General features: G+C 47.9%; 6 protein-coding genes across 6 annotated transcripts; 4 read left to right on the forward strand and 2 right to left on the reverse strand.

Moving 5' to 3' along the window:
* The first annotated feature begins 622 nt into the window (after positions 1–622).
* Positions 623–8,684, forward strand: c11.1 (maestro heat like repeat family protein c11.1). The gene is made up of 9 exons (XM_017081588.4): positions 623–946; positions 2,333–2,510; positions 2,577–5,014; positions 5,074–5,719; positions 5,782–6,256; positions 6,319–6,519; positions 6,579–7,469; positions 7,536–7,638; positions 7,700–8,684. The coding sequence occupies exons 1-9, from the start codon at positions 775–777 to the stop codon at positions 7,840–7,842; spliced, it is 5,247 nt and encodes a 1,748-aa protein (XP_016937077.2). The 5' UTR covers positions 623–774; the 3' UTR covers positions 7,843–8,684.
* Positions 8,616–10,627, reverse strand: Aladin (aladin WD repeat nucleoporin). Its single transcript, XM_017081589.4, has 5 exons — positions 10,140–10,627; positions 9,945–10,077; positions 9,728–9,879; positions 9,290–9,666; positions 8,616–9,038 (listed from the first exon to the last, which is right to left on the reverse strand). Exons 1-5 carry the CDS (start codon positions 10,541–10,543, stop codon positions 8,698–8,700), a joined length of 1,407 nt encoding a protein of 468 aa, XP_016937078.2. The 5' UTR covers positions 10,544–10,627; the 3' UTR covers positions 8,616–8,697.
* Positions 10,628–10,997: 370 nt separating this feature from the next.
* On the forward strand, positions 10,998–13,165 carry LOC108014966 (CXXC-type zinc finger protein 1). Its single transcript, XM_036820781.3, has 4 exons — positions 10,998–11,141; positions 11,201–11,334; positions 11,399–12,077; positions 12,140–13,165. The coding sequence occupies exons 1-4, from the start codon at positions 11,112–11,114 to the stop codon at positions 13,094–13,096; spliced, it is 1,800 nt and encodes a 599-aa protein (XP_036676676.2). The 5' UTR covers positions 10,998–11,111; the 3' UTR covers positions 13,097–13,165.
* Positions 13,166–14,340: 1,175 nt separating this feature from the next.
* On the forward strand, positions 14,341–20,459 carry Erk7 (Extracellularly regulated kinase 7). The gene is made up of 9 exons (XM_070997862.1): positions 14,341–14,935; positions 15,004–15,161; positions 17,141–17,471; positions 17,809–17,999; positions 18,063–18,269; positions 18,342–18,488; positions 19,524–19,620; positions 19,765–20,216; positions 20,319–20,459. The coding sequence occupies exons 3-9, from the start codon at positions 17,385–17,387 to the stop codon at positions 20,332–20,334; spliced, it is 1,197 nt and encodes a 398-aa protein (XP_070853963.1). The 5' UTR covers positions 14,341–14,935; positions 15,004–15,161; positions 17,141–17,384; the 3' UTR covers positions 20,335–20,459.
* Positions 20,460–20,896: 437 nt separating this feature from the next.
* On the forward strand, positions 20,897–23,332 carry LOC139352158 (extracellular signal-regulated kinase 7-like). The gene is made up of 2 exons (XM_036820778.3): positions 20,897–21,362; positions 21,640–23,332. Exons 1-2 carry the CDS (start codon positions 21,337–21,339, stop codon positions 23,330–23,332), a joined length of 1,719 nt encoding a protein of 572 aa, XP_036676673.2. The 5' UTR covers positions 20,897–21,336.
* Positions 23,333–23,750: 418 nt separating this feature from the next.
* ric8a (ric8 guanine nucleotide exchange factor A) lies at positions 23,751–26,877 on the reverse strand. The gene is made up of 2 exons (XM_017081809.4): positions 26,696–26,877; positions 23,751–26,624 (listed from the first exon to the last, which is right to left on the reverse strand). The coding sequence occupies exons 1-2, from the start codon at positions 26,774–26,776 to the stop codon at positions 24,975–24,977; spliced, it is 1,731 nt and encodes a 576-aa protein (XP_016937298.1). The 5' UTR covers positions 26,777–26,877; the 3' UTR covers positions 23,751–24,974.
* Between the last annotated feature and the right edge of the window lie 233 nt (positions 26,878–27,110).

The raw sequence follows: 27,110 nt of genomic DNA on the forward strand, positions 1-27,110 counted from the left end.
TTTTTTAGGGAGAGGCGTGATAAGAGGTTATCATTGGGCCTAACTTGTTGTGGTTTAGCCTTGGTCTGTGGTCGAAATACTGATATCAAATTAAAACAGTAAGGGAAAGGCTCTAACATGTTAAAGAGTGTTTATTTAAAATTTACCTCCGACTTATCGAGCCGAAGGGAAACAGGCAAAATACTTTTTATCGGTGGGAATAAAGCGTGGGAAAAGAGCAGCTTATCTGCGGAGGCGGAAATTGCGAGAAAATCTAATGGTTTGCTGTTAAGTCAAGAAAATGTATTAAGTTCGGAAAAATGCGTATACGTTGTTTTTAAAAAAACTTTTTTTTTCCGTTCTGGTAAGGTATACTTGAAAACGTTAAAGAGAATTAAATGTTCAAAGTAACTTAAAAAAGGTCTTAATATATCGTTTACTTATTTTTAAAAACAACTTTTTTAATTTTAAGTACTTATATAATTAAAACTAGTTTTCCTAAAATTGTATTGAAAATATTTGAATTTCCTATTGGATGTTGTGGCTTGTGTCCGGGGTAACACTAAACTTTGCCAATCTTATATGGTTTGAAACCTCGCTAATGCATGGAACGCGCTAAGGCTTTTTTCTTCATTCCCAGTACGGTCATACTGTTAGTTAAACAAAAACAATTTCGCAACTTTTCGCTTGTTTTTCCGAGGTTTTCCGCGATCTAGAAGTGCGCGTCAGTCTATCGCTATCCGAAATCCCGTAAAACTGGAGAAGTGGAAGAGAACGCGCAGTTCCACCAAAAAGATGGGCGAGCGAGGGGGCGGTGGGGGTGGCCCTTCAGGGGGTGGATCCTCATCGACAGGCAACAACAACACATCAGCTGCTGGAAATAGCGCCGCCACTGGAAATACCGTTGCAGCGGTTGCTGCTTCCTCTTCTTCGGCGGCGCCTGTTGATAAGCCAACGATTTTGGAAGGTAAAGAAAATGGGATGTGAAAACAAAGAAAACATTAGAGATAAGCCCCCAAACACACACGCATACGCTTAGAACCTAACGGTAACTGGGGCGTTTCGCCCCCTCTCCCTCTCCCTCTCCCTCTCTCTCACTCCAATCCCTGATTAGTGATAAAGATAAAGGGCAGCCCTTTGTCCTGTTCTAAAAATACAACTACGCATTAGGCCAACACACACACATGAGCGCCCAAAAGTAACGGGGCATCCTGTGGGCTCCCCTTTGCTTTAGGGGGAGGTGCGAAAGAGACGGAGGTATCGCAATATGTGTGTGTATTATGGCGACCTGTTGAGTGTGTGAAGCCCTAAAAAAGCATATCTAAAAACAAAGCACAAAAAAACAATAACTTATTGGTATGACAAATCAATACAACAATATTTCACAATTACACCGACAAATTGCATTCAATTTGATTTGATTCATCAGTAAGTGTGTGTGTGTGGGTGTGTTTTGGGTTGCAGCTAAAAGTTGGAAAAATAAAAGAACATTGAGAGGTCCTCTCGAATATCACTGGAAATTCAATACACTTGCACTTAGTATCTCATGGATGACGTGTTCCACATAGGTACATATTTAGATGCTTGTATTGTTGGCCATATCATTATCATAAGTCGGTTTTCTAGTCTATTTCGTTATATTGTCCAATACTGAGATATTCAAATCTTTAGTTTATGCAAATATGTCAGAGACTCTGGGTCTTATCAGTATTTATGTTCTAAATGTCACACAATTGTGTGCAAAAAAGTAGTATTTTAATATTTAAAAATTATAATAAAATATAATATATAATAATAATATATCCACTTTTACTAATATTTCTTATGCTTGTTTCCATCATAATATAAAAGAATTGCACTGATATGAATACAATCCATTACAAACCAAAATTTGTTCAACATTATTAAGCTTTGAATCAGTATTGTGCATTTAAACAGAACTGCACTGTAAACTTGACTTTGATCTAGTACATTGTATTTTCTGAATGCTCTCCATTGTTTTACTTTTTTATAACTCTCACTAATTCCACTCACTGTTTGCAAAGGGTATATAATTAGTCACTCATCTATTGTATTCAGTAGTTCTCTTTCTTATCTGTGATACAGAATATTTCTATAGCTCTTAGTCAGATATATAAAAAATTTGTATATTAATCTAAAAACTGCAAATCGGGTGTTAAAAAATGTATTTTAAAATGAAATCCCTCAAAAAATGTAAATTTATTATATGATATATGATATTTTATCATAAAAGTTGTGTCATAATTTATATGTTCATAAATAAGAATTTAAAGATTTACATTACATTACATTATCTATTGGATAAACATAATACTTGATTTGTCCTTCGCAGGGGTTCTCCACAACATCTTCGATGGGCTGACAGACAAGGAGGAGCAGGTGCGGGTCGCCATGCAGCAGGCGATCGTGAAGATCTTGGAGACGCATCCTGAGCGGACTGCGGAGATCCTCAGCGAGCACCGAACACAGCAGCCCAAGATGACCGAGCAGACGGTGGCCATGTTGCTAGAGTGAGTACTGCTAGAGGATCGCCACTGAACAGCCACCCTAATTCCGCCTTGAATTCCTCTTTTCAGCTGCATTCGTCGGGTGGTGGGTGCGGAAACTCCCCTTCCGCCGGCCGCCAACCAGAAACTCATTGCACTGGCCCTGCAGGAACTCACCAGGAGTCAGGAGCACGTTCCCCTGATACAGAATCCCGCCCAGCGCATTCTTGTGGCCATCGGACGCAGCAGTCCGGAGAGCTGTGAACAGGTTATGGAGGCTCTCCAGGAGAAGGGCTCGAATGCCGATGGTGTGGCCCACTTTATGCTGATGCAGTGCCTCGGACTGCTGGCCACCGAGAATCCGGCTGGCGTGGTGCCCCACATAAAGGCCATATTAAGCCGATGTCAGCCGCATCTGGGTGGAATTCGCCAGGATCACATTAAGCAAGCACATGCCTATGCCATCGGTAGATTCAGCGAGGCTTTGCTGGAGGAGTGCGGCAAGGGGGAGGAAGAGAACTGCTCCACGGAGATCAGTGTGGCCTACGACGTTCTCTTCAACCAGTGGCTGCACTCCCGGGAGCCCAAAGTGTGCGTAGAGATACTGCAAGCTCTGTCCAGCATGTATCCCCTGCTGCCCAAGGATCGGATTCAGGATCAGGCCGCCAGATTGGTGCCCCAGATCCTCGCCCTCTATCGACGCAGTGTGGACAGGAATGCGGTTACCCAGTTCCTGTGCTCCGTGCTGAAAACAAATCTAACCCTCAATGCCTCCGTTTTGGATGGCATTATCGATGCCCTGGTCACCCATTTGTTCGATCTGGTCTGCGTTTATCCGGACTACGAGAAGCCCCAGACCGTCAAGGGTCACTACGAGGTGCTGCGCTGCTTCCACCTGCTGGCCGGACATCATCCCTACTCCACCCGCATCATGGATACCCTGCTGATTCATCTGCGGAACAACAGCGAACGCGAACGGATGAAATCCCTGCTGATACTCACCCATCTGCTCAACTCCTGTGCAGGCAACATAGAGAACCGCATTCCGGCCAGCATTGAGTGCCTGAAGCAACTGATCCTGAGTGAAAGGGGCATCAAAATGAAGCTCACCCTGTTGAAAACGATTGTGGCATTGGCCCAAAAGTCCCATATACGGGACAAGGAGTTCGTGTGGTTCGTGGTGCGGCACAGTTGCAGGTACTCCAAGCCGAGCCAAGAGCATGGCAGCCAGGAGGAGCACGAGAATCTTGTCCTCAGCTGCGAGAACACCCTGTACATGCTGGCCTCCACGGTGGGCACCTTGGACGAGCTGCTCAAGCGGGAGCTACTGAACTACCTAATCCTGCTGGACTACACGGATATTTGCGGGAATCTAGCCAAGTGTCTGGCCAGTCTGTTTGCCAAGTCGCCGCATATAGAGTATGACATTGCGGGCGAAGATGCGGCCGCGGAACAGGCCACACCAGAAGGTGTTTCCCTGGGAGCCACTGGTGAGGATCGCAGTGTGATCAAGCGCGGGAAGGTGATTGTCCCCGGAGCGGAGACAATTTACGCCAGGTGTCTGGCACTTTTGGGCAACCAACAGTGCATCAAACGCTGCTCCAATGTCCTCAGTTTCCTGCGCTACTATCATCCCCAGGTGAACCCCGCCCTGGAAGAGCTGTGGGAGCGAAGGATTCCCGATCTCCTACTGCAAATCAACAGAGAGAGTGCCTACCGGCAGCTGCTGCACGATTTCATACTGGAAACGAATGAGTTCTTGGGCGGATTGGATGAGAACTTTGCCCAGCGGCTCGCCAGTAAGTTGGCGGACCAGATGTACTTGTATCCCATGCAGTTGCCGCACTCCGAGTGGCAACTGCCCGACCTGAGCGCCGAGCGAGGCATGCTGCTCCAGGCTGTGGCCCTAACCCTGCTCCAGGTGACCGATGTGGCCTGCATCCACACCAAGATCGATCTCATTGTGACGAGTGCCAGGCAGGAGAGATTGGACAAACATGTCAAGCATGCAGACTACGAGAAGCGGATAGAACCCTGCGCCAGAGCCCTGGGTTACATATCCAGGCAGCACTTGGGTCATCTGGTCAAGAAGCTAACCGAACTGGCCCAAGTGGGGGGACGGAAACACTCCACGGGCTTCTTCAGCAACCTGCACTTCATTAAGGACACGCACAAGGAGCTAGAGAACTACAAGAGCAACCTGCTGGTGGTCAAGGCCTTTGGTCGCATCATGGACGAAGCCGATCCGCTGCAGTCCATCCAGCACCTGGACGAAGATGACACCATGCTGGGCTTCCTCATCCAACAGCTGGCCGTGCACAAGGACCAAACGATCATGTCGGCCATCCTGCAAACGCTGCTCAGCATCTGCAACCAGTTGATCGCCACCAAGGAGCAGCTGCCAGCGCCTCTGCGGCACCGCAAGCAGATCATGGAGACGGTCTTCAACATCCCCATTGAGGCGCCCTTCAACGACCTGCCACTGCTGCCCACAATCCTCAAGCTTGGCACAGACTTTATAAGAATAGGTGAGGACTCTCTTTTAATATATACCCAACTAGAACCCAAACCCTACCCTATACTTTAGGTGGTCCCGATACCGAGGAGTGTGTGGATGGCGGTGTGATCTTTGAGATCGCCTGCCGCAACTTCTTCGGCTGCGCCCAGCAGTTAAAGATGAAGTTCGACTCGCAGGAGGAGGATGAGCGCAACAGCTTCCTGGCCAAGCACCTCAACGAATCGCTACCCCAGCTGAACGCCCTGGTGCGTGCCATTGTCGAGTTGGACGCCTCGCCGGCCACATTGGACTTGATCATTGGCATCCTGGAGGGCTGGACACGGGATCGTAACTCCGAGGTGCGAATCTGCGCCAGCCATGTCTTTAACAACACCTTGGAGGTGTACATCAAGGCGATGAAAATTGGCTGCGAGGCCCCGTCGAAGTTCAATCAGACGGGTCAGATGCTGGGCAAGATCGTGCCCAGGTGCATCGACTCAAACGGCACGGTGCGTCAGGTGTCCGTGGATATCCTGCAGAAGACGCTGGAGATCGCGTGCATCTACGAGACGTTGACGATAGCCAGCATCGACAGCACCGCCGACTGGCTGAAGGAGATCGAGGTCATTAAGGAGCACATCATCACCGACGAGCCCAAGCAGATCTACAACCTAGCTGGAGACATTGCTAAGATCATTGCGCTGCGCATCTCCAGCTTTCAGTATCTCCAGTTCTGGTGAGGATGCGCCTTGGCCACATATTTAGATATGTATCTAATTGTCGTATTTCTTGTTAAAGTAAAACCCTGCTGTTATCGCTGCGTGATCCCGAGCAGAGTTCCACCATCGGGGCCAGTGTTGTGCTCAAGTTTTTCATCCAGCAAAAGGGTTCGGAGCTCTTCCACGCCATTCCCGACCTGGTGCGCGACAGTTTGGTGGCCCTGCGGGTCTGCGAGGTGCCCCGGGCCAAGTCCGGAGTGCTCAAGGCCCTGGTGGCCCTCACCAAGCACCATCCCAAGCTGGTTTGCGCCGAGATGCTGGCCCAGCCGTTGCCTTACGATCCCAACCTGGTGGAGTACTGGCACCTGGTCTGCAACGACCCCGAGCTGACGGGCCTGACGCTAGACAACTTCCTGCAGCTGCTGAGCGGCGCTTCCTTGCAGGAGGGCGGTCAGGAGGCCTCCCTGTCCGAGCGTCAGAAGCTGGCCAGCGGTCAGCCGTTTGCTATTTTCTGCGCCCTGCACGAGATGCTGCCCTGCAAGGACATCAAGGGGGTGAGTGCTAAAGAGGAATCCCTTAGACCTACTCTTTAACACCAAGTAATTCCTGTTTCTAGCAACTGGAGACACGATTTGCGGACATGTTCTGCATGCTGCTGACCTCCTTGAGCAGCTACACCAATCTGGCCGCCCCGAATTCATCAATCGCTTCTCTTAGTCCAAACCAAACGCATTCGGGCAGGACCAAGTTTGGATTCATACCGAACAAGGAGCTGATCAAGCTCAATCCCTGCCAAATAGCCCTGGAAACGTTTCAGGTGGGTTCAACTGGACCATAAGCTGTATAGACCCATCATCATAACTGCCCCGATTTCAGGCCTTTCTCACCAACCTGGAAATGGAGCAGATCGCCAGCGTGCTGACTGTGAACACCGGACTGGCGAGCAGCGCGGACTGGCACAACTACATCGAACTGTTGACCCCCATGGCCATCGGTTTGGGTCAGCAGCTGCAGCTGGGCAGTCCGCAGATGAGGCAGCTGGTCAACTCGCTAAGCAAATACGTGGCCTCGCCGCATGACGGGCAAAGGGTGGCCGCCGTGGGCCTCTTCTCCCGCCTGGTGCCATTGAAACCCACTGGAGAGCTGGCTGCATCCATTCTACTCCACCTCGGAGCGGCTCTGTCGGATCCCAATGCGGTGGTGCGTGGTCTCAGCATCCAGGGCATGGGTTACGTGGGACAACTGGGGGAAAAGGAGGCGAAGCGCTACTCGGAAACTGCCATCGGAGCCTTGCTGAAGGGCGTCGACGATCCGGTGGGCGATTGCCTGATCAACATTCCGCTGGAGAGCATGCGCGGCCTGTCCGGAATCCTGCGGGCCCTGCCCAGCGAGCGGGTGGAGTCCTTCCACGTCTCGCTGGCCATCCGCATTCGACCCTTCCTGGGCAACTATGCGCTGGAGATGCGCGAGGCGGCCATCCAACTGTTTGGTGACATCTGCGAGGGCAAGCACGACGATGGAAGCAGCTCGCCCACCTCCTCGATGGAGGCGTTGAGGGAGCAGCTCGTAGCCAATCTCTTCCCGCTGCTGCTCCATCTCAGCGAAAGCGAGGCGGCCATTGTGTCGGCCTGCCGGGGAACTCTGCAGCGGGTTTGCCGCCTCCTGGCCGCTCCAAAGGTAGCGGAGATGGCCCAACAACAGTTGGGCGAAGAGCGAGGCCACCAGCTCAACTACAGCAGCTTCGTGCTGGAGTTCGTCAAGATGATTGTGAGTTTCTAATGTCTTCGACTTTTGCCCAATGGATTTTTAAATATATTTTTCGGTACCCTCCAGGCCCAAGAGCTGACCGAGCACATCCAGGACTTCATCGACTCGTGCCTGCCGCAGCTGCGTAGTCAGTGGCCGGAGATGCGGGGCAGTGCGGCCATCGTGATTGGTAAGACAGCCTGATGCCTGGGAATCCATAAGATATTTGTTACACCAATTTCCCATCTTAGGCATCCTGCACAACTTCCTCAGCGAGCGGAACCTGCAGACAGAGACGGTGGCCAGCAAGATCGCCGTGCTGCTCAAGGACGAACAGGCGCTGGTGCGGATGCGGGCGGCCACCGCCCTGGGATACTTCTTTGGCGACATCTAGGCCATCTGGGGGACCAACTCTCGATTAAGTGTATTGTGCGGTTATATTGTGTGTTTGTAAATTATGACTTAGTATTGCTCCAAGTGTGATCCCTTTGCCTCAGCAACCGTTCCCCATATTATGTTTGATATCTAACTCTTTGTTTTTTGTTATGTAATCGAAAGTCACGTTATATACCATACTATATACTATATACTATATATAGGTATACACATACCATTATTTATATATTTATATTCAAGTTTATGCGGAGCGCTTTGCAGCTTTAAGGCAGTCGTAAGTGATAGGAAATCGTATTCTATAGAAGACTTGGTTACAGACAATAATCTCTTTGGTATACCGAGTCTATTCAAAGATACCTCGGCTTTTTGAGGATTATTATAGATAAAAACACCATGATTCCACAGAAAATATGTGATTTTACTTGTTCTTTTGTCTAAATTTGTTCTAATAGTATTTTAAAATAAATATTTATAATCAAAAATTTTAGTTGCAAACAATTGTTGGACCAATTTTAAGAAAGAAATTAACCTATTAGGAATTTTTGTGAAAATTGTTCAACTACCTTAAAGGTGTAAAACGCTCTGCGCATTTGAATCGAATGTGGAAAAGAGATGAAAATGGGGATGTGGTTAGAAAGATCCGAGTTCTTTATAACTTTTTTTCGATTCAAAGTCAATTACCTAACACGTTAAAAAGAAATTTTGTGCCCCACATCCGCACCCCTGCGGATTCATCTCAATCCACCACCATTGATGGATGCCAAACTATGGTTGTCCTGTTTAACTGTGTATTAACGCTTACAAAAACCAAATCAAATAAAATATAACAATGAAAACGGACTAAGCTTAGGGATCAGTCGAAGGCGTAGTACTGGATGCGGCCCGATGACCAGGCGATGGTCAGTACGGAACGATCATTGTCCTTGTAGAGGGGCTGGAAGCAGATGAAGCTGGGATGCTCCGTAGCCGTTTCCCCGCTCAGATAGTAGGCCGCCGATATCTGTAGATCGAACTTCTGAATGAAGGTGCGGAAGACGGCGATGCAGTTGGTCGACTTGAAGGTGACCACCAGGTAGTTGCCGTGCGGATCCCAGGCCAACTGCTGGGCGGGACCACCGATGAGCGTGCGATTCGCATCGATGCTGCAGGCATTCAGGTCCGCAATGGGCAGGATTTCCTTCTCATCTGCCGAGGCTACAAGGAAGACCCATAAAAAAGATGTTAGTTAAAAAGCAAGCGCGGTTTTGGTAGGACTTTGTCTTGTAGTCAGCATTATACAGGCGGTCTGGAAGCTTTGGCAGCCGCCAACCTGTTCCTGACAGCTTTAATCTGGGGCAGTATATCTCAGTATATCGCTCCCTGGCATCTGTCCAAAACTTAAGAACAGACACTGGAAACAGACTGCCCTGGGCTGGTGTACTTGCACATCGCTCTTTCGTACTTACACGAGAGCAGACTCTGCTGCACGAACTGCAGGCGATAAATGATCGGTTCGGCGCTGCTGACGAAGAGCAGGAAGCGACCGCAGGGCGACCAACAGGCTGTCTGCACATGGCCCCCGGGGCCGCATACCCAGCGCTCCGTGGTCCACTGCTGGTTGCAGTTCCACACGCGGAACACCCGGTCCACGGTGGCCGCAAACAGCCAGTCGTTTTCCGGCGACCACTTGAGCAGCGATCCCGGCGGACCCAGGCGCTTGAGTGGCTGCATCATTCCGTTGTCCGGCTGCCAGATGATGATGGAGCGATCTCCAATCGAGGCGGTGGCCAACTGGGTGCCATCCTTGTTCCACTGAAGCGAGGTAATTGGCAGATTGGCGGGACTAAAGGAGAACACTGGGTGAGTAAACATATAATGAGCTTGATCATGTGTGGCTGACTGACTGTTTGAAGACCTTGCTGGGCGCATTGGTGCGTCCCAAGTGCAGACTGCTGTCCACTTCCCAGAAGCATAAACCCTGCCGACAGCCAATCACTATCTCCGCGGAGCAGAGCGGACGCCATGACATGCATGTGATCTGCGTTTGCGAGGGGCTCTAAAATGAGAAATACATGACAGAGTTCAGTAGATTATCAAGCTTCCCGTAGAGGATCTATCCACCTTCAAAACAGTGGCGGTGGCGGCGCTGGAATTTTTGAAGTATATGCGCACCACATCGTCTACGCCGGCCACGGCCAGGCTGAAGAAGTGCCAGTTCCAGGCGAGAAAGCGCACATCGCTATTCAGCCAATCCCTGAAAGAAACGAAGGGAAACGGTCAACTATCTATTGGGGGTATATCTGTGATTCCATCCACCTTGTCTCCACAAACTGCGCTATGCGCTCTGCACTGAGTTCCTGGGTGTGCGGGAGGATCTTCAGCCGCAACCCGGTGGCCAGACCCAAAATCTGGGCAATGAGGTCACCCGCCTGGGCAATCAGTGGCGCCTGCTCGCGGCTTTTCGGGCTGCGCGCCTCCTCCAGCGACTCCCAGAATCCGCCGTCAAAGAAGGTGCGGGTAATACGCTTCAGAACGCCCTCGTCCACGGGCACGAAGCTCTGGCCGCCGTAGAATCTCTGTCCAGCCGGATGGGCCAGGAGTTCGTGGTTCAGGTTTATCTGCGGGTAGCGCTCCAGCTCCGGGATGTGATTGTGCCGCAGGGCCAGATCCGGCAGCGTGGAAAACGGCGGGCACTGTTTCAAGTTGCTCAGGGCCGCCATTATGCCGGATAATTCACATTCAATTCAATTCAGAAAATCCCAACAAAATGCGGCAAAACGCGCGGTTATTAAACATGGGAGAAACTCGATGTTACTGGTGATTAATCGATAATTGATTTGACTATCGATGTTCGGTTTAATGACAGAAAATATCGTTATTTTTAAAAAAATTACACAATGAAACTACAGTCAGCAAAATTTAAAAAATTGAATAACAAACTTAAGTTATAAATTCGAATTGAAGGACAAATAATTCAAAACTACCTGTGCCACTGAATGGACCGGTTAAGTTTTATAAATTTTAGGGACTTTACTATTATTTTAATATTTTTTAATATTTTGGCCTAAAGTTAGCTTTATATAAATAAATAATAATAACAAGGCAATTTAAATGGCATTTTTACCAAACTTTAATTTGCCATAATTTCAACTTGCAACCATCGATAAGTCCTTGGCACATTTCTAACAAACTATCGCTTAGAGTGCCATCACCATTCTTAATAGTTTATTTTTTTTCTGGAACGGACGTTAATTCACGAACTTGAATTCTCGGAGAGATCGGAGCGGCATGGCGGAAAAGCGGAAGTACAAGAAAACCGTAAGCAGGCGGCGATCGCAATGGTCATTATCACAGCAATTCCAATTTGTTGCCCACAGAAAGAGGAAATCCGGCGGGAGATCGCCCGGGAGTTCGACCTGCCGGAGCGCAAGTCAAAGATAGCCACCATACTCAAGCAGGAGGACCAGGCGTACTGCATCTGCCGCACCTCCGACTGCTCCAGGTTTATGATGTGAGTCCGCCGATGCCCAGCCAGGAGTCCCTGCTAACCAGGTTGTTCCCTGATTCTCTTCCAGCGGCTGCGATGGCTGTGAGGAGTGGTACCACGGCGACTGCATCGGGATCACCGAGAAGGAGGCCAAGCACATCAAACAGTACTACTGCCGGCGCTGCAAGAAGGAGAACCCCGAGCTGCAGACCATTTTCCGCCTGGTGGCCACTGAACGGACGGCCGCCTCGAATGCCGCCTCCACGAGTCTGAATGCCCCGGGATCGGGTCCGCCGGCTGGTGTCCCTGGCGGCGTGCCGTTGGCGCCCGGCACGGCTAGCCTGCAGCCGCCTGCGACGACGGCGCCGTTGAAGCGCAAGAACAGCAACGCCCGCGAACCGAAGGCGGGCAAGCGATGCGGCACCTGCGAGGGATGCCGGCGTCCGAATTGCAACCAGTGCGACGCCTGCCGCGTCCGCGTGGGCCACAAGCCACGCTGCATATTCCGCACCTGCGTGGCCCAGGGCCCCGTCAAGGAGGCGCCCCAGAGTCAGGCGGGTCCGGGCCGGAAGCGCGAGAAGGCGGCCCCCAAGGATCGCAAGGTGAAGGTGGGCCTGCGCGCGGCCAGCCCGGAGGTGTTCCTTAATCCGGAGCTGGAAGGCATGCGTCAGTGCCACGGACCCGGCTGCTGCTGCCAGGCGAGGCCGCAGAGCAAGTACTGCAGCGACAAGTGCGGCTTCAAGCTTGCTACCAACCGCATCTTCCAGGTTCGCAGCCTTTGGGTAGTCCACAAAACCTTTGTAACCACTGAAATCCTTTAAACTTCCAGGTCCTGCCGCAGCGCCTGCAGGAGTGGAACCTAACGCCCTGCCGCGCCGCCGAGGACACACGCAAGCAGCTAGAGAGTATTCGGCACAAGCAGTCCCTGGTGCGCTTTGCCCTCGCCGAGCTGGAGAAGCGCTCCGAAGAGCTGGGCATGGTGGTGGAGCGGGCCAACCGTAGCTCCATCGACGCGATGGGGCCACACGACACCGGGGACGCGGAGGATGAGCAGAGCATGTACTGCATCACCTGCGGCCACGAGATTCACTCGCGCACGGCCATCAAGCACATGGAGAAGTGCTTCAACAAATACGAATCGCAGGCCAGCTTCGGCAGTATATTCCAAACGCGCATGGAGGGCAACAATATGTTTTGTGATTTCTACAACCCAGCAAGTAAGACCTACTGTAAAAGATTAAGGGTACTGTGTCCCGAGCACAGCAAGGATCCCAAGGTGAACGACACGGATGTGTGCGGCTCACCCTTGGTGAACAACGCGTTCAACCCCACTGGCGAATTTTGCCGGGCGCCGAAGAAGAACTGTTTTAAGCACTACGCGTGGGAGAAGATCCGGCGAGCGGAGATCGATCTGGAGCGTGTGCGTCAGTGGCTCAAGATGGACGACCTGATGGAGCAGGAGCGCATGCTGCGCCAGCAGCTGACCTCGCGGGCCAATCTGCTGGGCCTGATGCTGCACTCCACATACAACCACGAGGTGATGGACGAGCTGGTGCGCAAGCAGCAGGAGCATCTGGCCCAGTTCGAGAAACAGAAGCGTCGGCAGGCGCACCAGCAACAGATGCTGGCGCAGCAGCAACAGTACCAGGAAAAGCAATTGCAGCAGCAGCAGCTGCAACAGCAACAGCAGCAGCAGCAACTCCAGCAACTGCAACAGCAACAGCAGCAGCAGCAAGCCCTGCTAAATCAGCAAACTAAAGTAATCTACCTGCAGCGAAAGCCATAGATTTCCATTCCTCTAAGCGTAGTTAAAGCAAGCAATAAACTGACATGCAAGAAACCCTTTTGTACGAGAGCCCAGCAATCTTTTCACTTACCACCCACTCCGCAGGAGAAGCATGTCTCTGGTGTCGCGTTCCTCCGGGCAACCGGATAACACACTCGCCGGCTGTTGAGTTCCCGTTCCCGGCAAGAAGGAGGTTGCTACGCGCCAGGATCGGGGTACGCCCATGTTTGTTATTGAAAACTAAGCATCAAATATGCATTTATTGATAGCAACCTGCCCATAAAAACGGGAAATGCCCCGCTCGGCCAGCTCGCGCAGGGAAATCATTCGTCTTGTCTAAAGTACTTTTAAGTGAACTATTGTATTTTCTGTAGATACTCTGAGTATTTGTTATAGCATTAAGTATTTTAATCTCAGTAAAGTAGTTTCTTAAGTTGAACTTTAAGCTTTCTTGAATTATGTACGTAAATTTAGGCGGGAAATTTTCAAATTTTGTTCCAAGGAATTCTAAGTTTTCTGTTCATAAATTATTTTTTGTTAAATGTTTTTTTTTTGCTGTAAATTTGGAAATCAAGCTTGGGTTTACATTTAGGTGTAATTGAATAATTTAAATTCATATTTTTTAAGCGCCTCTATTATTATCTATAGGTTGTATAGAAAATATTAGTATAAGATATAAAATAAAAATGTCATGGTACATTTGATCAAATCAAGTAGTTCTATATTTCAAGTAAAAAAAAAAATACATGCTTAAACTCTTAAGGTCCAGCATGTATTTTTTCACTAAGTGATGAAATCGAATAATATATTTTTACCTAAATATGAAAAAATTAGTAACTTGATTACAACCTTACATATTTTTGTATCAAAAAGAAATTTAATAAACGCTTTCAACGTTTACCTACCGATTTCTACGCATAGATACACCTTGTTACTAAGGATAGATTTATTTATATCTGTAATCAAGTAAGGAAAGGGCACTGTTAATATGTGAAATAGGTTTAGGGTGAATGACAAGCAAGGGTCCACCAGGAAACTTTTTAGAGAGGCGGGGGGCAACCATTGGAAACGGCAGGACCTCGAAAATGGAATGGAATCGAGGGAGCAGGACATCGAAGGGATGACAGCCCGGGACCCAGGAAAGAAGTGCAGTCGAGGTTGCAAACGAATCGGAAACGGAACGGAGGATAGGATAGGATCTACATACGATATGAGCAAGTAGTCGTGGCGATTTGTGGCTGTCGGACGACAGACGAGCTGACGATCATGCCAGTTATAGTCCGGAATTTTTCTACTTCACACAAGACCCGATTCCAAAATAGTCAAACACACACATTTTTTTTTTGTATCTGGTTCGAATCTTTTACTTTGTAAAATCGTGACCGAGGCGTGACAGGCGGAGGCACCATCCACACATGGTCATATGGACTCGTCCTTCCGCGTTCCTCATCTAGAATATCCGTATTTTCAATTCCAATAAAATCTGTGCAAATTAAAACGCGCGTGGTCCGCGAGTGAAACATTAAAATTTTCAAGTCGCGGCAGCTGAACCGAAAACTCAATCGGTGTTATAACAAACAAAACAACAACAAGAGCCGATAAACAGAAACAGCAACCACGTAAATTACAAACAAATTCCACGGACTATAACAGGAGTTGAAGGAGTTGGGAAGCCCCGAAAACCGAAGAGAGAAGATCTAGAGTTTGGTAGAACATCAAATCAGAACAGGATCAGATAGAAAAGGATTGTGTGTGGCATTTGTTTTACGCGTTTCGTTTTCTGTGTTCCTGAACTGCTTCTCGGAGAACTTTGAGGACAGCTCACCACACTGACTGCAGGTTTGTCCCAGAAGGAGTACCCCCAGATATTTGGAAACCATATAACCGAAAGCCCCGCTCTCTTGCAGTTCTGGTTACATCTTGTGATTCGCGTTGCGTTCCTCATTATATATATTTTGTATTTTTATTGTGCAAATTGCCAGTTGACTTGCAATCCCCACATATCCACCGACTCCTAGTGAGCCCACCACCCCACGAATCCTGCGAATCCTGCCTCCTTTTACGGGTAAGTGACGTGCTCCACTTCAAAACTTTTGTGCCAAATTCAATCCCTCCGTTGTTGCTGTTGTTTTGGGGATACACTAGCCAACAGAGAGCTGATTTGCTGGAAATACTTACCTACTTTTATAAGTATATTGGACCAAAGTCCAAATAAATTCGGTTGGATATTATGCAATTTATCAGGGGATACAATAACAACCTACAAATTTAAGAAAGTCAAATTATTTTCATTGGATTTGATCCTTTCAGTTGGTTTATCTAGTTATTAGCAAAGTAACTTCAAAACAGGGTTGCATTTCAAGGCGCACGATCCTGCAACTTAAGGTGCTTACTTTCCAGCGCATATAACATCATTTTCGGTCTAATTTCTAGTTATATTGCCAGTTTTCCTATAGCCTATTATTGTGAATAGCAACTTGCAGTGAGATCAGAATTCATCAGTATATAGTATGTACATACATATTTTCATAGTTAACAAATGTGACATCATAGTTATGATGCATGATATAAACTTATGATCGATTTAGCTTGATGTGTGTAGTCCTGTGTTACCCTTGCCATATGAGTGTACTTGTGCCTATTTATTTGTTAAACAAATTCATTTGCCATGTTTTTTTGGTGATTTTGGTTCAGTCAGATTGCATGCCATGTATTTCCATTTGATTGTTTTGCGGCGTTTCCTGCAGCAACACTAATAAAAGCAACCAAAATTGAAGTAGGCGAAGTAATAGTAATAGTAATACAGCGAACACCCCGATATTTTGTTCTATACTTATATTTTTTTATATTAATATATCTGGAGAATTTATAAAAGAAATACCTAAATTGATCATCAATTTCTTACTTACACTTACTAACATTACTTAAAAAAATATATATATTTATCTGATTAAATTATTAAAGAAAATATATCATCTTATAAGATAATTGTAATATTTATGTTTAACTAAAAAATATAAGATCAACAATGAAGTAATATCCATAGGGTTCGGCTTGGTTTGCTGTACCGGCGTCCCACTGCCCATGACGTTGCCCTGGGCACTTGAGGGTCCACTGTAGGCATAGCCAGGCCATCCAATTGGTGCTCTCGTTTTCGCTTTCGCCTTCTCCCCGATCGATCTAACAATAATTCGGTTTCAATCAGGTTCGCCTCGCGATTTATTTATTCGTTTGCTATTTTTTCTCGCTTTTTATTTGTGCTCCCGTTATGGCCGTTGTTCCGTTTCCGGTGCATTTGCATGCAGAGAGAGAAAGCGATGATCATTTCTCACAAAAAAAAGCCATTTGATTGATCCCACTTACCCCATCAATATTGGTATTTTATTGAAGGTGTAAAATCAAATTCTTTGTGTTACTATATTTTAGTATGTTTATATTTCTAGAATTATTATATTATATATTTATATATTATATTTTTAGAATTTACAAAATTTTGCAATGTATTCAGATCGCCAAATGTTTTATCTTGCTATAAAACGGCTGATTCATTAGATACTTAATATATGTATTTATGAAATAAAGTTTACAAAATGTTTCAATATATTCAGATCGTCCAATAACTTGCTTAAAATTTAATACTTAATACATATTTATTAAATAGAATTCAACGAATTTTCGCATATATCTAGATCCTCAAAAACTTTAATAATAACTAAATATACAAATTTTGATTTATCGAATATTCAAAATATATTTATGAAAAAGTTTTCCTCATTACTTTTTTTTCCTCTGTGGAGTTTTGTATTTGTTTTGTTGCCGTTTAATTTTATTTTACATACTTGATGCCGTTTGCATATGGGAGCGAGCACGCGAGGACGAGGACGAGGGTCCCAGATGCTCCAGTTGGAGCCGCAAAACCACTCGGGCGCCACTGCCACTGCCACGCGCAACAGCAACAGCCACAGTGGAAGTGGAAGTGGACGTGGATGTGGCTGTGGATGCCAGCTAGTGGTGACCACTGATCTCCATCTCATCCTCCCACAGGGAAGCTGCTTCGTGGTGGACCTCTCGAGGCCTTGCCCTGCAGGGTGGAGCTCTCCAAAAGGTCGCCAGTTCGGGAAGCTGGTGGTGCGTCGACACCTCGAAGCTGGCGAAGAAGAAGTCCCAGCATCCCGGCGAGCAGGAGGTTCGCAAGGACAGGGTCCACAACCGGGACAAGGATAGGCACAGGGACAAGGATAGAGACAAGGACAAGGTCAAGGAGCGGGAGAAGGAGAAGGAGCAGCCAATGGCCCACCAACACAACGTTCCCGCTCACGAGCGTCGCATCCATGAGCTGGACCAAAATGTAGAGCGCGTCTTCGATGTCCGAAAGGTGAGAACAAGTTCTGTTCATAAAAAATCATGTTCAATCATGCAAATATTTGTATGGAAAATTAATTTTAAAATTTTTGAAATTAATTTAACCAAAAGAAATAAGCACTTCATTCTTATTTTAGGAAGGATTAATAATTATTTTGAACTGAGTTCGTTTTTTTATTCATACCTAAGAAAGAATCCATTTAGTACCAATCCTTAACCTTGATTTGAATATCTTTAATCTTAACAGTTTGAGTTTTGTTAGGACACTGTGAGTGCCTTTATTGTAAAAGTGTATTGGTATTTCCAAGCTCTCATACATAGATCATAATAATATTAAACAATTCATTTAGCGCTTGGGGAAAGGTGCCTACGGCATCGTTTGGAAGGCCACTGACAAGCGAAACAAGGACACCGTGGCCCTGAAGAAGATATTCGATGCTTTTCGTGACGAAACCGATGCCCAGCGCACCTACCGCGAGGTGATATTTCTGCGTGCCTTTCGCCACCATCCCAACATCATCAGGCTGATGGATGTCTTCAAGTGGGTGGTCCTGCAAATCCTTTAAAATATATGTATATAGCTATTCCCTTTCTCATCATGCAGGGCTGGCAACAATTTAGACTTTTACTTGGTGTTCGAGTTCATGGAAAGCGACCTGCATAATGTGATCAAAAAGGGCGATGTCCTCAAGGACATTCACAAGCGATTCGTCATGTACCAGCTGATCAACGCCATCAAATACATGCACTCGGGCAACGTCATCCACAGGGACCTGAAGCCCAGTAACATACTGATAGATAGCAAATGCAGGTATTGGATAGGCGAGAACCACTCCCGACCATCTGGTAACTCATAGATGCATTTCTAAATGTCTTTTCCCAGACTCAAAGTGGCTGATTTTGGTCTGGCTCGCACGCTTTCCACCAAACGCAAGGCCGAGTTCGATGATATGGACCACCAGGGCATGTTGACCGATTACGTGGCCACCCGTTGGTATCGCGCCCCCGAAATTCTAGTGGCTAGTCGAAAGTGAGTACCCTAGGTACATCATTTCACACCTGATTGAAATTAAAAATCTAAATTAGAAATCTTTTTATAACACACGTTTGATTTCCGGATCAATACTTTCACGTTACTTTTACGTTACTCGTAGAGTAAAAGGGTATACTATGTTCGTCGGAAAGTATGTAACAGTAAAAGGAAGCGTTCCGACATGATCACTAGCCGAGTCGATCTAGCCAAAATACCTTGGGTTTTTTGGGTCGAAAAATGGTTAGAGGGATTTCAAAAATAGCTCTATTGTTTTGAGGTTTTTCAATCGTAACTTGGTCAAAACGAGGCGCACAGCTGAAAGACTAACTGTTTTGAGCAGCTAATAACCTAAGCTACTGATCCCCATCACATTCCGGGAAATTTATTTTTTGACTAAATTTCACTTTTTGATAAGGGGTAACATCGTCTATTTTTGCGAAAATCGGTCAAAAATTAAAGTTTCCGTGTTTGAATGCCAATCGATTGGGAATTTAATTACGAGCTCAACGAGGTATGACATTCCCAATTTCGCAAATTGATTGCCAAAAAACGTAGTTTGTTTGGGTCAAAAAATAGGGAGAATGATTTCAGACAAAAAACCCATATTTTTTTTAAGTTTTTCCGTCGTAACTTGGTCAAAAGAAGGCGCACAGCTAAAAGACCGACTGTTTTGAGCAGCTAAAAACATAGGCTTCCGATCCGCATCACATTCCGGAAAATTTATTTTTTGACTAAATTTCACATTTTTCATAAGGGGTAACATCGTATATTTTTGCGAAAATCGGTCAAAAATTAAAGTTTCCGGATTTGATTGCCAATCGATTGGAAATTTAATTACGAGCTCAACGAGGTATGGCATTCCATATTCCGACCTTATTTCGCAAAATGATTGCCAAAAAACATAGTTTGTTTGGATCACAAAATAGGTAGAAGGAATTTTTTGCAGTTTTCCAGTCGTAACTTGGTCCAAAAAATTGTGTATTGTAACTTCTCAAAAATCTTAAAATCTTAATCTTAAAATTATTTTTACAGTTATACCAAAGGCATTGATATGTGGGGTCTGGGCTGCATTCTGGGCGAGATGATAAGACAGAAACCCCTGTTCCAAGGCACCAGCACTGTCAATCAGGTGAGGAGTTTAAGGGCATGCAATAACGGGCAGCGAAATAACGCCCATGTTTATTTCACTGGGCGTTATGGCACCCGAGAAGTTTTCCGGAACCCAATGAGCGCAAATTAATAAAGTGGATGTTGGGGTAATAACCATTTGTAGATAGAGAAAATCGTGTTGGCCCTGCCGGATGTGACCCAGCGGGACATCGAGTCGATCGGAGCCAGCTTCGGGACCGCCCTGCTGAGCAAGAAGATCCACCGCGACCGCCGCCATTCGCTGGACGAGATGCTGAGGAACTGCTGCGACGACGCCATATCGCTGGTGAAGGCCCTCCTGGTCCTGAATCCCCACGGACGGCTGACGGCCAAGGCGGCCATCCAGCATCCGTATGTGAGTCGCTTCCGGACCTCCTCCGCGGATATGGAGCTCCGCGTGGACATCCATCCGCCGCTGAAGGACGACGTGCGCTACGGGGTGGACCAGTACCGGAGCAGCCTGTACGACATGGTGGGCCGGGAGTCGAGGGGCAGTGCCCGGACGATCAGCAATGCCACGCCGTCCAGCATCCGGGAGATCTCCACGAAGCCCCAGCGAGTGGTCTCGCGGACCAGGTGAGTTCCTCGGGGATCTTGGGTTGGGATCTTTGCTGGTTAGGGGGCTGTCGTTTGGGGAGGGCTGGTGGAGCTTCTCTAGCTGCTCGTCCCCTCTTCCAGGTACCGTCGTCCCTAGCATAGACGCGCCACCTCCACGGCCGCAACAACCACGTCCGTTCTCTGCCAGCAGGACACCTCCAAGGAGCGCGAGGACTCCACGGAGTCAACAGAGAAAGACAACCCCCCGTTGAAGGAGCGACTGCATCGTTCCAGGCACCGACAGCCGCATCCTAGGCGCCTCAATCCGCGCCAGAGCCAATAGAACACCAAGCTGAATAGGAATAGGCATCCTTAGCAAGAAGACCGAAGGACCACTATATATTTTGTAGAATAAGTTTAAATGCTAGGGTCACATTTTCTATTATAATATTTTTAATTTTCCTATATCTTACTATATTAAGATCTTGTTAAATGCTTAGCTATAAGTATGTACTGTAAGAAAGTGTAATATTAAGGATCTTACGTTTATAATGTAAGAAAATTAGTTTATTGGAAAATTGGTTTAAGGATCTTACGTTTATAATGTAAGAAAATTGGTTTATCATACAAATATCAAACATCAAATACTTGTAATGTCAAGTCGAAAATAATCTTATAATAATAAGACCATAATAATATTAAGTTTTGGGGGAAAAAATGATTTAAAATAACCCACTCTATTTTAAGTAATGCTTTATTAAAAATTTCCAATTTAATATTAAATAGGTACATGACTGGAGAGGTTATTGATGCACAATGTCCAGTTCCAGTATGATGACATCCCCGCTTATCTATTGTACCGGAAATGGTTAGGAATTTTAATTACGCACTCAGGGCATCGTTTTTAAAATTAAAAATATTAACAATATCGATGGCGTGGATTTTGTAAATTTGAAAAATTGACCACGTCATCGACAATTTTAGTGACTACTTGTAATTCCCAATTAGTACTAGCATCAAATTCATGACCATGCTGCTATGGTCAACCGATATATCAGTTGACCGGAAGTTTCCGCGAATGAATGTGTAGATGTTGGTGCTTGTGGAGTGATCATAAGGGACATGTGGGGATGTCATCATACTGGAACTGGACTCCAGGATGCAGTGCATCTGGAACCTATTCAGGTATGTACCTTGATAAGGTATTAAATAGAGCTTAATACTTTTAATAATATTAAGCATGTCATAAAAAAGAATTATATAAGCACCTTACAAACTATACCGAATGATCTTGTGATCCCAACTTCCTTAGAAAAAGTATTAGGATATAGTTCAAGGGACCATATATTAGTTCCTTAGAGCAAGCACACTATACCCAACCCAACCGTAGACCCTGTTTTGAGTTACCACCTCCCCGCCGGGAGAATCACCTGTGTTCCACTCATCCCCATTCCTCCCCCAGGACGTTGAGTGCCAACCAGCCGAGCCAGGCGGACAGGAAGATGGAGCTGCATCAGCCGGAGGCGAACACCCTGACCCGCAGGATCGTCCAGCAGACGAAGCCGTTCCAGCCGGTGGCCCCATCCTCCTGCTCGACCCTGCCGAAGGCACGTCCCCCCTCCAAGGATGGCATCCGGGCAGAGCCACCGGCGCCATCGGCTCGACTAGCTAAGTCCGGAGCAGCTCTGTCGTTGGCCGAACGGCACCTGGCCAAGTGCCGGCAACACCGGATGGTGTTCCAACGGGAATTGGCTGCCGTAGCGGCCACTGTGCCGCGCAAGAAGACCACCGCGTGGCAGACGCAGGTCCAGGCCCAAGGCAAGTTCCGTGCCGAGGCGAAGGCCAATATGGAGGCCGTGCTCCAGGCCCAGATGCCCAACACCGCCACTAACAACAACACCACGACCACCGATAGTTCTCCAGCGAAGAGTGTTCCGGTGGCGGAGGAGTCGACGGCCCTGCAAAGGAATCGATCCCTGCGATCCAATTTGAGCAAGGCGATCAAGGCCAGGGAGAAAGTGGAGGCTACCAAGAGGGAAAAGGAGCAAATGGAGCGCCGCCGGCTGGAAATCCAGGAGGAGAAGATGCGGGTGCTCGAAATGCAGCGGCAGAAGCGGGAGCGCATGAATCTCCAGAGGAGGCAGGTGGCAGAGAACCTCCGGCTGATGGCTGAGGAGCGCGAGCAGCTGGAGGAGATGGCCGAGCAGGAGGCGACGGCCAAGGCCTTCAGCGAAATTGCCCGCAAGGTGGAGAAGCTCACCCAGAAGAAGAAGAAGAACCAGGACAAGGACAAGGACCGGGTGGGCGGCGACTCGGTGCCGGCGGAGCGGGAGGAGGAGGACAACCCGGGCATATTGCCCGCGGGCGTGAGCGTCTGCTATCGCCAGAGGATCAACCACCTGGAGGCCGAGATGGCGAAGTGCAAGGAGCAGCTGGTGAACTTCGTCCAGGACCACCAGGATCTGCTTAACCACAATAACCTGCGGTACCACATTAAGAAACTCCAGCCCCACAAGGATTCGGAGCCAGAGGAGGAGGAGGAGGGGGATGGCAAACCCCTGCCGGAGGGCAGTGGGGATCCCGGCTCCCAGTCGTATGAGCTCTTCCGCCGGGAGCAGCAGAAGCAGCGGCAGCGCCAGCTTCAAGAGTTCCTGACCCGCGACGACACCAATGAGTTCGACATTCCCGATCTGGCCAATGTGTACCGGGCCAGTTGCTATCATCCCTTCCACCAACAGCCGGTGGCCAGTGACTCCTCGTCGCCGGACAGCGGGAGACGCGAGTCCGGGTCGGAGTTGTCCCAGGAGCGGAACTACCCGCACCACACGCAGTATGCCAACTACTTTCCCAAATACACCATGCTGGAGGAGGCGCGGCAAAGGCAGAGGGACCAGCCGGTGCACCCGGAGCGCAACGAGAAGACCCGACAGCTGGAGGAGCGCCTCCAGGAGCACCGGCTACGGCAGGAGCGCCTGAAGGCCCAGCTGGAAGCCTGCAGGAAGCAGCACGAGACCCTGGGACTCCACCACAAGGTGCACCGCCATCATCACCACCATTCCGCCAGCGGTCCTCGCTACGATCCCATGCGACTGCGGGAGAACGACATCCAGGAGGCGAACTTCTCTCAAGGAATCAGCGGAACTGTTCTTGGGTAATTGTCCCAGTCTTGACGCAATATATACGCATGTGCATTAGTGAATCTTTGGTAATCTTTTCTCTGGGGATTTGGTTAAGGAATCCTTGACATAAGGTTATAGATCAATGTTTGAAAATGGTTTTGAAAATAGTATTAGTTTCTCCTATTCCTAGTATATTATTCCCTTAAGAGAATAGAATTTTTTTTCTGATAGGATATATTACGAACCAATATTGGTCCTCCTAGGTCCTTTAATCGGAATATATTTTTTTTTTTTAATAATTGATAATAAGGGATGTAAGTATTTTTTTTATTCTTTAATTGGATGGTCTAATCCTGTCTTTCCAACATCTAAAGCCTTCCCATTTCTTCATACTACAAAGACATATGCATTTCCGAAGCTTCGCCTCCAATGGATAGAAAAATAGGTAGTTCGATTGATTTAGCAAGACGTTGATTGATTTATTATTAAGCTTAGGATAGACGCACATTAAGACTCGCACACACATTAACGGCAACAAATATTACTACGTTCTGTTGTATGTTGTATATATTTAGGTCTTCTATCGCTATAGCAAATTGAACACAATAAAGCTCTATATAGGATTTCCTGTATATAGATCAAAGACACGTGACTTTTGAAGTTTCAGAATCCTTTCTTTACCCTCTTGATGCGGAATTTACAACATAGAATAGCTTTGGATACAAACAATTTGAGGATGAGTGGGAACCAAAGGCGCCACACTTTTTAGTTAGTTTAGCTAGATCCTACAGTTACAGTTAGTGTTACGATAGAGTTTATAATTTAGGAGCCGGGTATGAAATAGGTCTTATAAGACAGTTTTTAGGTCCGAGAATCCGCATAGGAGCCATTCTTTCAGCCCGTACTTAGATCGTAAGTGTAAAAGTGGGATTTTTATAAATACATGCACTTAAGTACTACAAAGATTATTCAGAGATTTGCCTATCTGTTGATCAATGCGCGATCGTCTGTGTATATAATTCAGTTTTCGTTTCGTTTATGTTGATCTGCTTCCCACTTCCTGGAATTGGAAGACCCCAACGATTGTTTTGCATTTAGTTATCGATTCAAGCGGTACATTATCTATGGGAAGGAATGCTATGGTATTAACTCCAAATTGCTGAACAAATCAGTAGGCAAAACTAGATGGCAAAAAGAACAAAGTCAAACTCATAGCTAAATAATTTATAAAAGGTGAGAGATTATTTCTACAAATTGTTTCTAATACGATCGATTATAATGATTTTAGCTAGCACTAGCAATAATACATAGTTTAGCTACAACATTTAGAAGACAGGTGAATCATTATCGAATTAAATGATTAAGTACCTATAGCTTTGCATGGAAATCCAAACGAGAATACTTCGTTATTGAATACCAACTTGTGGGATTATAATGAGATGTTCTCGGAGCAATGTCATTTAGTAATCATTAACTAAAATTCGCAATTTGATCCTTATTTTTAACGACAGATAAAACATATAACAATTAAGCGAAAGCAATGCGAAGCCATTCTGGTTTTGGAACACATTCAAAGCTACATTCGATAGTATACCTATTAAATAAATGCAGTGTAGGGTGATTATTTGGTAGCTTTTTGGAAGTTGTGCCATAGCAGATCCCGGGATTCGGTTCAGGCTTAGGTTTTCCGCTTCTGGTCGAGTTGCTGCTGCGGCAGCTCCTCCTGCAGCTGGAGGATGTGCTCCAGCGGCTGCGGCCGCCCGTCCTTGTCAATCAGCGCCGGCTTGACGATTCCGCCCTGACGCAGTTGCTCGATGAGATTGACCAGCTGCAGGGCCTCGTACTCCTTCTGCTCCTCACTAATGTCGTCCAAATGAGACCTGCTGCGCGGCTCGACGCAGCCCAGCACGGGATTGATGCCCTGCTGCTGCTGCTTGTACTCCTCGGTGTCGCTGTCCTCGCTATCCGAGGAGTAGTCGGCGCCCTCCACTCGCCGGCAGTCGAGTATGCCCCGCTTGGCGAACAGTCCGGCCGCGTTGCCATATCCCGTGTACTTGATCATCCGTCCGACGTCCTCCTTGCAAAGTACGAACAGCAGCTCGGCGGACAGATCGCGCAGGATCATGGCGGGCAGTGTGAGGAAGCGGCACAGATGGTTGCGCAGCTCCTGGCCAATCTCCGGACGCTGGCTCACGTCCCGGAGCGGCGGCAGAATCTCCTGCCGCAGATAGTGACGCATCACCCGGTCGCTGCGGGCGCACTTCACCAGCACGGTCAGCACCGGCGAGAGCAGCTCGTGCGAGCTGGCCTCGGCCTCCTGCTGGGCCAGGGATTGCCGCAGATACCGGAGCAGAATGTCCAGACTGCGGACATTGCGCTTCTCGAAGCACTGGGAGCAGCACTGGCGCGGCTTTGCTCGGGCTCCTGCCTCCGCGTCCTTTTCCTTTTCCTTGTCCTGCTCCCTGTCCTTGAGGGACTCCACCTCGGCATTGGAGCAGCGCAGGGTGAGTTCGGTTAGGCAGCTGCCCGATATGTTGGTCAGCAGATTGATGGCGTGTGTGACCACTGCCCGGTCCTTGTCTGTGGCCATGTCGCCGAAGCGCAGGAGCAGCTCCCGCAGCACTCCCGTCAAATGCAAGCTCTGGATTTCGTACTCGTTGGGACTCTTGTCCGGGGCACTGGTCACATTGAACATCACCTTGAGCAGCTCGCAAATTATGTTCAGCTGCTCCTCGCCGGCGGTCTCCTCGCCCAGCTTGTCGTCCAGCCACTTGGTCATGTAGGTGAGGCCATTGAGATCGATTTGAAGGCGGGACCGAGCCGCCGGCTCCAGGGCAGTCAGCAGGAAGAGCAGCTTCATGTCGTAGTACTCCAGGGCGCAGGGATGGCGCATCGAGGAGGCCACCCGCTTGAGGATCGCGTCGAGGCAGTGCTGTCGCAGGCACTGGCGCCGGCAGTCGGAGCTCTGGTAGACCAGGTTGCACAGGCATTTCAGCGCCTCGGCTATCACCTCCGATTGGGCCTGGCTGGGCTCGTCCAGTTGGCTGGGCGGCTCCTCGCGCTCCTGCTGCTTCAGCTCATCCGGGGTGGCCGGCAGCTTAAGGGAGCCCGCCTCGATCCTGGCCAGCCGGAGCAGCGTGTTCACCTCCTGTTCGATGTAGTTCGTCTGCAGGCTGAACTCGTCGCGCGTGAGAATCCTCACCGTGTTCAGGCACTGCGGATGCAAGTGACTCAGCTGCTGGTCCTCCAGAATGCCAAAGATGGCCAGCCACAGCTCGTGCCACTGGTTGTCCGTGCGGAAGCTGTCGAAGATCAGCAGGTCCGCATTCTGTGGGCGAAAGATTCCAAAGGGAGGGGTCCGGGGTCTTAATCATCGGGATTCTCTGCGAGATTACTCACCTTCGTGTTGAACTCGCCGAGGATGGCGGGGATGTGGTCCACCTCCTTGGCCTCCAGACGTTTCAGGTGCTCCGCTTCCATGTCGCCAGCGATGGCCGTTCGTTGAGGGTGCCTTTAAGTCCTTTGGGTTAATTAAATTAGTTTTTTAATTTCCACCAGTGTGACCCCGTCGCGGTCGTTGATATATACCACGCGGCGTTGCCGGACTGCTCGACTATCGGAAGTTACACAAGTATCGGTTAAGCACGGTACTCTTTTTTTAAATATTTAAAAACAGAAATTTTAGAGCTTTAATTTAACAAATTTGCTTTTAACGCAGCAATTAAAAATTGGATAAACTAATATATATTAACTCAAATCTTTACTTCAATCTTTTTTTGTAGAAAAAATCCTATACACAAGTAAAGGTTTCAAC

This window comes from Drosophila suzukii, chromosome X (genome assembly GCF_043229965.1).
Source record: "Drosophila suzukii chromosome X, CBGP_Dsuzu_IsoJpt1.0, whole genome shotgun sequence".
Taxonomy (NCBI): domain Eukaryota; kingdom Metazoa; phylum Arthropoda; class Insecta; order Diptera; family Drosophilidae; genus Drosophila; species Drosophila suzukii.